Below are 11421 nucleotides of genomic sequence, written 5' to 3'. Positions count from 1 at the left end.
TGAACATGGACAATGACGTGTGCACAAGTCCGTGTCCCTACGAATGACGTGTTGCAGACGTATGTTTATTTGGGCCTAACTCATAAACAGATATATGATGGCACCGGCACACAGCGCCACAGGAGAACCTCGGGATGAGATACGGAGCAGTCTGTCGAAACAAAAGCCGAGATCACGCTTGTAGCGAAAACATTGAAAAGAGGAAAAACTACATTTCCCAGAGAGGATTGCGAACAGCGTGCCTTTCGCCATGTGACTGCAGTTAGGAGGCACGGTACGGGGAAGTTGACGACCTGTGACAGTCGCTGCCTTTGCAGCTGATCGCACAGACCGCAGAGCAATAACTGCGAGCAGGGTTTGTTCAGGTCTGCTCGTGTTTGAACCCCTTGGGAAACGGAGCAAGAGTCCGTGTTATATCGCTTCTGATCTCTCCATGACGATGACGACGATGATGATGATGCCTGTGAGTTCTCGATTGGGGTTCTTTATTTCTGTCAAGTTCTGTCATGGTCTGTCTTGTAAACTATCGTTAGCTGTCATCTGTCTGTATCGATAAACGATTGTTTTGAAGGAAGAAACAGCGATCGAAGGTAGCTAAGCATCAGGAAAACTCTGCCTTCGAATGAGATAACTATTGACTAAGCAGCAGAAGCGCACGGAAAACAACTTAAATAAGCTATTGCATTTAAAATGTAGAAGTTGGAGGAAGGTATATTAATAGATTTTGTATCTAATCACATTTTTGAGCGTGTTTTTTCCCTTCTGGAATGCGTATTGTGCGAATTGCGGTGTTCGTCGGCGTCTTGTGCCAGGCGCAGTAGCAGCGCAGCCTGGGTCGGACTCAATAAGAAAAAGGAACATTTTCACACATCCAGTGCGTTTCCGAATAAGGCTAGGCATGTGTTTTTAACGCGGTCGTCGTGGGGAGCTTCGCAGCGGGTTCCTGCGAAAACAGACGGCGACTTTATCTTATCAATTTTTTTTTTAGCAAACAAGCACTCGCCTCGCCACACTGCGGGAATTTTCGCTCGGGACGGAAACTCCCGCGGATACAGCCGTGTCACGGCCACGCGTGACAGCCTGCGACTGGGGGGGGGGGGGGGGTCGCCGAGGGAAAGTTAGTGCTGACGGCGCGAGGGTGACCCCAGGCAGAGTTCAAAACGTCAGCCGTGGGAGCCGCGTTAAATACTGACAAGTATTATTCAAAAAGCTTTGGAAACCACACCCCGTGCCTCGGTGCGCTTGACTCGCTCTTAAAAGTGTTTACGAAGGGATTGCACGACTGCACACGTCGAGGAAGGATAATATTTGGTCACTGTGCATTGCTTCATTTCCAGTCGTTGCAGAAGTATTCCAAATGACACTACTGTTTTGGTGAACTACTGGTTTATACTATTTTTCCCATTTCTTTTCAGGACATAATGAGCTAGTTAGTCCGACACCCTCAGAATCGCCCGGGCTATAAAGATTCTGCTGGAAAAACCTGCTGTTGCGATTTGCAAGCCACAACCACAGATGCAAATACACACACACTCACTCTTTTCAACCAAAACACAAAAATACAAAAGCATTAAACCTTCCCTTAGTGGAGTAAAAGGAGCAAACTGTCAAGACTAAAACTGTTTTTGAAGTGCAATGGCTTGTTCACATTCGTAGTTTAATATAAAGTAGGGGCTGAGGGCACAGAGTTATTTTCTTCAGGCCCGGCAAGTCTTACTGCGAGGAGAGAGTGGAACATAACACCAGCTAGTTCAGCTGTATGGGCTTGAGGGGAGCAGCCCATACACCTAGCACCTCGAGGGAAAGCAGTCAGGAGACTCGGCGAGGTGATTCTGTCTGGAGCAAAGGTCTCTGTGCTGTTGGTTTTCTAGGAGGGGCTAGTTTAATTCTCCGGCAGACAGCCCCCGCGGCTTGGAAAGGTGACAGCCAGACACTCCTGCCCCTTTGACAAACACCGGGCTCTCCGTGACCGAGCAAAACAGGCCATTAGCTCTCCGCAGCGCGCCCAGGGGGATTGTGGGTTTCAAAGGACGACAAAGGCTTGCAGATTAGTGCACCCCAGGGGTGCACCTTCTAAGTGAGAAGCCCTGCTCTAAGGGGGGGGCAGAGCTCACACATCGCAGGAAATACCTCGGCCACTGGCCCTTATCTCTGCAGCCCAGGGGGAAGTGTCATTGCTCTAGTCATGCCTGAGCGCTATCTGCTGCACGTCGGAGCAGCGCCGCTCGAGAAGCAGAATGAAGCAGCCAGTGAGGTCGGCCGGGCTGTTGCTCGGGGGAGAAACGATTGGCAGTTTGGTGTCAACCGAGCACAAGACCCAGAGGCGGTGGAAGTGTGGAACGGGCTGTTCAAGCCCATACCTGGCTCCTTTCAAGGATCGTCTGGGTGAGACCCTGGGGTCAAATCGTCTCGCTGGCTGCGTTTCCTAGGTCCCCACGGCCGCACTCGTCTGTCGACCGGGAGTTGAAGCGTGCGGCCTGAGCTCTTTCGTGCCTGCCCCGCCCTCGTGACCCACCGTCGCCCTGCGCCTGCTCTCGGTTGACGTCCCCGCTGTCGGCCTTCTGTTTTCCAGATGCACTTCGAAGACTCCAGCAGCGTCGTGCTGCTTTTTGATTTCTGGGACGTGCACGGCCCGGCAGGTAGGTGCGGAGCTCACCTGCTGAACTGAGCTAACCAGAAACCGCGCGGAACGGCGGCCTTTCGTCCGCGCCTTGATTAGGCAGGGTGTTGTGTGCGTGTGCGTGCAGAAGACAACATTGCTTCTGAAAGGAGATCCAGGAGCGGGGGCTCTGTGGCTCAGGCTCTGCTCCTGTGGCTGGAAGGTTGCCGGTTCAAATCCTGCAGCCTGGCAGAGGAATCCGACTCTGTCGGGCCCCTGAGCAAGGCCCTTAACCCCAGCTGCTCCAGGGGCGCCGTATAAATGGCTGACCCTGCGCTCTGACCCCCAGCTTCTCTCTCCCTGTCTGTGTGTCTCACGGAAAGCAAGCTGGGGTCTGCGAAAAGACACATTCCTCATGCAAGAAATTGTATAGGGCCAATTAAGTGATCTTATAAGTAGGAAGAGGGGCAGTATTGCTCTTAATTAAGGAACGAAGCTGGTCATGAGAAGCATCACGCATCTGTTTAAGTGGGATGGAGGTCACATGAAGAGGCCTTATTGCAGCATCATGGCACAGTTCGGACTTGACTTCCTCCTCGCTCTGCCGAGACACAGATCTCAGATCTTAACTACCCGCCTCCCTCCACTGCGCGCCTGCCCCCCGGAGAGCCCGGGGCTTGTGGCTGGAGGACTGCGAGTCCCCCTGCCGGGCTGCGCCGCGCAGCGACCCCCTTATCAAGGAGGCGCAGGCTGGAGGCCTTGCACAACGGCAGGACGTGATCACTGATAGTTGTGGTTCCGCGCTAAAGCAAGAGAGGGGGTTCCCACGGGCTGGGCGCCTGGTGTCTGCGGGGGTTGGGGAAGCCGCTCGAACCCGTTACTCACTGCGTTGTGATCTAGCTGGGATCGCTGGGAGGAAACGGCAGGGGAGGGGGGACAAAATTTGTTTTGCACCTGGCCAAGTCGTGTAACTACTAGTGTTTTTCGTGTTAATCTTCATCTCTGCCTTCTGTCACGGTTCTTTTATGGAGCTTTTAAGCGAATTGAGCTGGCAAGAGGGTGTGACTCCGCAGGGAGGCCACGAATGAGCTGATGAATTTTTTTTGCTTACCTTTAAGTAATTCTGGGTCTGGGGTGGCTGCTGTGTTATGTGCGCCTGCAGGAATGGTCCTGTCCGTCTTCGTGGTCCTGCTGCTCACGGTGTTCTACGAGCTGCTGAAGGTGGGGAAGATTTGGCTCAGCGAGAGGTCGCGCCCCCCACCCCACGCTGAGCAGCAGGGCAGTCAGACCACCCTAACGAGCACGGCCTCGGAGAGCTCGCTGCCTCCCACCCCCCCAGAAGGCTCCAGGAACAGGTACTGGCCTGAATGTGCCAATCTATTAACCTCGTGTAACCTGGCGGCTTTGTGCCGGACCACCAAATAAGAATTATGAGTAGCCAAGGGTGTGGTCTTTGAACAGAATTGTCCAATAAGGTATTACAAATCCATAGAATGGGTGTGGTTTTGTATGGGGCTGTCCAATAGGATGTTGGTAACTAGTGAGGGTGGGTGTGGTTTCAGGTGGGAAGGACAGTCCAATGGCATGGCAGCAATCCCTGACGAGGGGCGGGTCTTGTGTGTCCAGCAGGTGGATTCTGTTGTATGTGGTGCAGGCAGCCGTCCACGTTGTCCAGGTGACCCTCGGTTACATGCTGATGCTGTGCGTGATGTCCTACAACATCTGGATCTTCCTGGGCGTCATCGTCGGCTCTGGGCTCGGGTACTTCCTGGCCTTTTCTTTCCTGCCCCGGCACTGAAGCAGGAGAGGACGAGAGACCCTTCTTTCACCTCACGAGAGCAAAGTCTTCTGATGAAAGACCTCCAGGCTGGCTGGAAGTCGGCATTTTCAAGCGGTCTCGGCTGCATAGGGCTCTGCTTCGGTTACTTTCACACTCCTCTGCGAGGGTGTGCGATTTTTCGGCACCGATGGCCTGCAGAGCCATTTTCTGTCAGAGACTCTGGGCGTCTCTCGGCTTGTGCAGCGCCTCAAGCCCGATGGGCCCATTTTTTAACGGTCCTGCACAGCGACCCGTGCCGATCTCAACCAGACCAAACAAGATTTGCGTACGTGCATCGGCGTGGCTGGGACCGGCCCCCCTTTTTAAAGACTCTGTGCTCCAATTTTAAACGGGTGCAACAAACTACTGTACCTAACCCTGCAGAACACAGAGCTGCTCCAGCTACAGAAGTGTAGATCTGTGCCCCTGCTGACTATTCCAGGTACAAGCGTCTGCAAGCACCTTCCCCTGCAGGTGCCTGTGCTCCGTGAGTCATGCCAGACTAGACATGAGCAGATCTGTAATTCCCCTCTCAAAGGCGATGACTCGCCGCTGTCCCACCCTTTGTTGACCACAGGTCTGTCTTTCTTCTACCCTTCGTGTTGAGGCAAGAGCTGGACAAGATCGGTGCATGCGTGCTTCGCAATCATACACCCGCAGTCACTGCAAGAGGCCCAACCTTCTGAGAAGCAGATGCCGAAACGGACCAATTTGGACAAACCTTTTCTGCCGTCCCCTTGCAGCACCTGATTATACATCAAAACACGGTTGGCATTCTGTTTGGATCAGTTTAAAACGTTTTAAGGCTCATCTTCCTGGTTGTATGGTAAAAATGGTTTCAGTTTAACAGGGTTTCTTTTTAAAGTGAGCCTGTGCCTCATAATTTGCAAGGCAAATTGACATGAACAGTTTTAAAGACTGCAATGAGCTGTTTCAGTCCTAATCACGGAAGAGTTTAGCTCATGCTTTTATCAAACGCGTCTCACCTTTGTACCTACTTTTACATCTAGATATTACTGCAGAAGCACTTTACTCAAGAGCAAGAACACCTTCTGGGATTCGAACCCGCAACCTTTCAGTTTAAAGCCTTACTGTAACTTCTGGGTTGGAAATATGTGCCTTACAGATTCCCCCCCCCCCCCCATCAGTAAAACTCCCAATGTATTTATTCTAAGGAAATGTGATCAAATGTATTAAGTGCAATATATAAATGATGCAAGCCTGTAAAACGCTTTCAGGGGGATGGGATGTGGGATGTTGGCCATGAGCTAGTCTTTGACCAGCTGTTTAAATGTCTAGGGGTTACTGAGAGGTCCAGTCTCCCTCCCAGACACCCAGGCACAAACTGTACTGGCAGCATCTAGTGGTCAAAAACCCAAGATCTGTAACCCAAGGGCCTGGTTGTGGAAAGTGTCCAGGCTCTCTGGTTTGTAGATGTCCCCCCCATCTGAGGCGTAAATTCCCTCTGCTGTTCACTAATCAAGCCAGTTCAGAAAGGGATGGGGTGGAATCAGCCAGCACTCTGCCACATGGTCTTGGAAAATGTTTTGTTCTCTCTCTCTCTGTGATCCTAATAGATAGGGCTAAAGAGACGAGGGGAAAAGCTTTTCTAGGAGATCTCGTCGTAATATAGTAACCAAATCGTATCCCAGTGTCCTGGCAGAGACGCTCTGCGGCACAATTGGTCTCCGAACTTAAATGCATGTCAACAAGGCGGATGAAAAATAAAGTATTTCAGTAGCCAAACCAAAGCTGTAGATGTGCCCCGGTACTTGAACTGATCGTCTGGGAGAGGCGGTTTTGAAGACGCGCCCCCCGTGCCGTTCCGCTAATGCAAGTTTGACACACAGCAATAATGTACAGATCTACACTTTCTGTTTTTGAAATGATATATGATCACCAAGGTGGCGCGGTTTTGTAATGAGACATCAAATAAAGTGCCTTTTTCGGAGGTCTGTGTGTAACGGGCAGTATGTCGGAGCACCAGCCTGTGAAGGTGAATTCCTTCCTATACCTCTTCCCCAAACCACCCGTGCCAGCGGGTCGGCACTCCGCCAGCGGGCACAACACAGTAGCCTCACATCGTTTTCAACTCGTTTATTATAGGTATATCTGCATGACATTTCATAAAACATTTGGTAGAGAAATCGTGAACAGATCAGACGAAAAAAACAAAAGGTAAAACACCCCGCAGCTTGGAATGACGCCTTTAGGGCGTAAAGAGGAAGTGAGTGAGCGTGGCGGGACGTCCCGGAATGCACACAAAACAGACAGTTCTGCACTGCAGGAGGCCCGGGGGTGGCCCCCCCAGAGAAGCCGAAGGAAAAGGAGCTTCTCTCCTGTGCCAACACCGGGAAAGGAGGCTCTCGACAGCCCGAAACCTTTTAAAAAGACGTCGCCACCCCCTGGCGCCCCTGCAAGTGCTTTCAGTTTGTAACTATGTCCGCGTAAAAGGTGGCACCAAGTTCCCAATCCGTTAAAACAACAACAACCAAAAAACATATTTCTCTACAGCCTGTGCCTCAGTAGATTTGCATATCTGAGAAACATTTTTATTACAGGGAAATCATCGTCACAAGAGCGGTTCTGAATAAATAACAAGTGTTACAGAGTTAAGGAAGCAGAAGCAAATTCTGTGTGGGGAAAACAGAACTACTGAATAATATACTCAAGCCTGACCGCTCCACACGTAGCACAGAGCTCCGAACCAGTCCCGTCCTCCGCCGCGGCCGGAGGGCAGCCCCTCCGGCCAGATTTAGGATGAAGTTATACCGAGAGCGGTCACACCCGTCTGGCAAATCTACAAACTATAAACGGTGTTTACGTAACTGCATATTCTATACCTATGCCAAAAAAAAAAAAATCTCACCAACCCCAACTCTGTTCCCTTTGCAAGTATATTGGTCTCAATCCAATCCTATTTCTGAAGCCGGGCGGGTCTCCTCCATCACCCAGCACTGACCCACAGCCCCCTCCCAGTGCTCCCTCTAGTGTTCACCTGCAGTATCTCGCTACAGCCGGCTCTATCTCACACCTCCTCAAACCGTCCCGCGTGTCACAACACACAGCAGACCAGGCTCTCTTCACGCTGAACCTGGCAATGTATACTCTTCTCACACAAAGCCTTCTGGGGTTTTTTTTTTTCCTTCAGCCCCAGCAGAAAATTCAAATGTGCAGTTTCCCTGACAAAGCGAGAAACTATGATATCAGAAATAATGGCGCGGATATCCATTTCCATCCAAGGCAGCATGCAAATCTGGTAACAGGAATGCGTTTCTCTCCTACTGCAGTAAACCGTGCAGCCGCTGTTACGCTACGCTCAAAGATGGGGGGGGGCCCCACCCAGCCCTGGTCTTGGGGAGCCCCACACCTGCTGGATTTGGTTCCAGCCTTCTCACTGAGTTGAATCCTTACTTGGACTAACAGGTGGCTAAATTAGCCCCTTCGCCAGTTTTCTCCTCCTCCTCCTCCTCAGAGGTCCGAGATCCTGCACTAAATCAAAAAGCAAGCCCCAGCTGTTAATATAAAAAATGAAAGAGTCCACAAGAGTCTCAAGCGTCCCTCAAGAGTTCAACTAGATCACAAAGAGCCTGATGGGAGTGAAATCCAGCAGGTTCCGGGGTTCCCAGGACCAAGATGGGGGATCCCCGTTGTAATGCAGTCTGCTGGAACAGGAACAGCATTTCACAGCCCTACCGACGGATGGCGGAGTGCTCTGCTTGTCCTCTCTCCACCTGCAGCGAGTGATCATAACTGGATAAGACTGAAGCAGCAAGCAGCCCAGGCAGTGAGTGGGTCAGCAGCCACAGCCCAGCCTCTGACTGGCCACTACAAGGCCCGAGGAGCAGCAGCTGTCACTAGTGTCTTAGTCGGACAGTGCCGGGCTCCCCCCTCCACCAAGCTCAGGCAGGGAGAACACGCACGCAGACTGCAGGGCGCCGTCGCTGCTGCTCATGCAAAACGAAGCCCATGAGATCTGGGCTCCCAGGCCGTGCCTCACAGAATCCCACGATCCAAAGCGGAATGGGGAACGAGGCTGTGCCGGAGCATCAGAGGGCTGTCAATTCCTCTCTCGCCCAGCGAGGCGCGGCGTGGGAAAGGCCAGATCCCAAAATCTCACACCTCTGTAGTTCCTTTCCCCTCCCTCCCACCTGCTGCTCATTTCTCTTTGGCTTCTGGGTTTTTTCCCCCCTCTTTCGCAGCAGCAAAATCATTTCTTTTCACGTTTTTTTTTCCTTTAGTTTCTGGCAGCAAGGAAAACCTTGAGATCACCCCCCCCCCCCCAACACACACACGTGCACGCATGCACGCACACGCGCACACAGCTCCAGCTGCGCCGATGCAGAATCGGCGTCGCCAGAATGAGACCGTCAGTCAGAACGCGCCCAGAACCGCTACAGGGCTCCTCCTGCACGGATGTGAACTGCTTGTCTGGGCCGGGCTGTGGACAGGGGCTGCAGGAGTGAAGAGGGCAGAGGGCAGGCTTTCCTGCCTCGGTCCTGGCCCCTTCCTCATGTCCACCGACGGCTCCCAGCTCCCACATTTCAGAATGCCAAACTCAAAAACGCGTTTTTTTTCCCCCTCTTCTGTCAATCGTCTCAGAAGCCCCTTTGGTTTTGTTCCAAGGGAGGGGAAGTAGGGGGCGCTCTCTCCTCGTCCTGTGTGGGAGGTGATGCAGGGGCACATAACAGTCGAGAGAGGGGACAGCACCCCCGCTCCCCCAAAAAAATCACAAGTAACCCCGAAACAGCGCAGAGCCGTGACGGCTTGCCTTTGTTCCACAGGAGCTCTTAATTGCTAAATTAGGTCAATTAACGGTTGTCTCAGAAACACCTGCACTGTCTCTCCTCCTCCACCCCACTCCAGCCCAGCAGGGTTGGGAGGTGCTGGCGAGAGCCGAGACGTTAACAGCCCACTGACGATTCTGAACCGGGTGGGTCTGCAACAACAAAGATAAATCGGGCCTTGTTCAAGACGACGGCTCTCGACCCTCCCCTGCAGAACCGGGGCTCCCAGAGGCCTTTTTGGGGCTCCGTTGTGCTGGAACCCCGAAGAGCCTGTAGAAATCCAGGGGAGGCCCCCCGTGCAGCACAGAGACGACAGTCCAAGCGCAGGGGGCAGGTATTCAGCAGCACCATCGCGCCGTCCCCAGAGGAGCCGCGGGCTGGGGGCCAGATGGAAGAGTGCAGCTCCTCGCCGATCTTCAGGGCCGGGTCCGAGGCGGACCGCAGTGGGCCCCGTGTTCTGGGCTCAGCCCAAGGAGCTCAGCTGCTCAGGATTCATTCTGGTTTTAGTGTCGAGGCTGAGGTTGGGGGAGGCAGGGGTATTGATAACATGCTCTCTCGGGTCTGATCGAAGTGTCAACACGGGCTGCTATATATGACAACTACTCAATCTAAGCAATGGAAGAAGTAAAAAGGAACCAAAAAAAATAACATAATGAATAATTTTTAAACTTTGCTCTTAATAAAAATTACTTTAAAAATATTTTTTCTCCTTTGCCAAAAACAAAAACAAGTATTTCAATCCCGTTTCTGTGTTTAGATCATTTTTCCTGCTTTATTCTTATTGTAAACATCTAATTTCCAGCCGGCACTATGGACTCTGAGGGACTCTCTTTCCCAGAAACCTCCTCTCCTGTCTCCAAGTCATTGGAAGGATCCACTTCCTTCTCCTCCAAAGTCACTTCAACCTTGGCTGGGTCAGCAATGGTGTCTCCCACCTCCTCTTGGCCTTTGGTGATTGGCTGAACCTGATCCTCCTCTACGTCCTCATTGGCTGGGGACTGGAATCCACTGTCGTCATGGTGATGGTGGGAGGAGTCAGAATCAACGGGCAAGGGCGGCGCCAACTTCACAGGGGAGTTTTTGGTGTGCTCTGCTGCAGGCTCCTCTTTTAATGGCTCCTCTTGTTTGTTACTGGGTAGTCTGGTCTCAGCGGCTTGCTCTGTGGCCTCTGCTGTGGACGGCGTACTCTTTGCGTTTTCCTGTGTCCCCCTCTCGGTGTGTGGCTGACTTTCCTCAACTTCCTGTGCATTCCTCCCTGTGCGTGGTTTGCTCTCGGCAGCTTCCTGTGCACCCCTCTCGATGCGTGGTTCACTCTTGACCATTTCCTGTGTCCCCTCCTCTGTGCGTGGTTCACTCTTGGCGGCTTCCTGTACGCCCCTCTCTGCGGGCACTGCAGCCTTGTCAGCTTCCTGGGAGGTCACATCCGTGACGCTCGCTTCCTGCGGGACTGTGCCATTGGTGAGGGGCGCGTCCGCAGTGGGGAGGGACACCTGCACTTCGACCTTGGGGGTGATGAGGTCCCTGATTTCGTGGATGCTGTCGGGGGACTTGAGCGACTCCGCATCCCCGCCCGTGCCGCTGTTCTCCGCCTCTCCCTCCTGGTCCTCCGGGATGCCACCCACGCCCGGCACCTCCAGGCACGACTCGTTGGGCACCACCAGCGTGCCGTCCACCTGGATCATGGACACCACCTGCTTGATGCGCCGCCTCTTCGTGGGCTCGCCGCCGCCGCCGCCGCCGTCACTGCCCTCGCCGTCGCCCACGTCGCCCCCCCAGTTGATGGGCGACCCCTCTCCCAGCAGGTGCAGGTTGGGGTCGCTGTTGGTCAGGACGATGCTGTCGCGGTACAGGTTGTGTCTCCTCTGAACGGCGGCTTCCTTCACCGCTGCAGAGAGAGAGAGTACAGTTACAGCCAACGACGTCACTGACTTGGGGAGACAGGTGAGGCTCCCATGGCATCACAGGTCTGTCCCTTTAAGGGGTTTTTGACTCTTAACTTCGCTGTGCTTTTTTATGCAAATGTATTACAGACTGGGTTTCAGTAATCAGTGACCGGAAAAGGCTTCTATACAGTACAGTAGCCTTGCGCCTCCCACAATCTGAAATGGATCAAACCGTTACAGGTGAGAGGAGGCTGTTCCAGACTCTCAGGCCTTTGTCTCCTGTTCTTGATTTTAAATGCTCTTCTCCCTCATCGCCCCTCTCGTGCCCTGCGG

At 53.0% G+C, this 11421-nt stretch overlaps 2 protein-coding genes across 3 annotated transcripts in view; one reads left to right on the top strand and one right to left on the bottom strand.

Moving 5' to 3' along the window:
* The first annotated feature begins 219 nt into the window (after positions 1 to 219).
* On the top strand, positions 220 to 6369 carry slc31a2 (solute carrier family 31 member 2). 2 transcript variants are annotated; one of them, XM_088940313.1, is made up of 4 exons: positions 220 to 463; positions 2573 to 2639; positions 3762 to 3954; positions 4229 to 6369. In XM_088940313.1, exons 1-4 carry the CDS (start codon positions 434 to 436, stop codon positions 4395 to 4397), a joined length of 459 nt encoding a protein of 152 aa, XP_088796439.1. In that variant the 5' UTR covers positions 220 to 433; the 3' UTR covers positions 4398 to 6369. The 2 variants fall into 2 exon arrangements, with proteins under 2 accessions (XP_088796439.1, XP_088796438.1); XM_088940312.1 differs by having other exon boundaries at positions 4226 to 6369.
* A 130-nt stretch (positions 6370 to 6499) lies between these two features.
* Positions 6500 to 11421, bottom strand: part of LOC148816282 (protein Niban 2-like) — a 43125-nt gene continuing 38203 nt past the window's right edge. The window contains exon 14 of the mRNA XM_088940310.1: positions 6500 to 11090. Within this exon, the coding sequence (XP_088796436.1) occupies positions 9997 to 11090 (1094 nt within the window). The 3' untranslated portion in view covers positions 6500 to 9996. The remainder of the gene's footprint in view (positions 11091 to 11421) is intronic.

Source organism: Atractosteus spatula, chromosome 23, assembly GCF_055471065.1.
Source record: "Atractosteus spatula isolate fAtrSpa1 chromosome 23, fAtrSpa1.hap1, whole genome shotgun sequence".
Taxonomy (NCBI): Eukaryota; Metazoa; Chordata; class Actinopteri; order Semionotiformes; family Lepisosteidae; genus Atractosteus; species Atractosteus spatula.
Note: the sequence above shows the minus strand (reverse complement) of the source record. Positions and strands in the feature narration are given on the sequence as shown.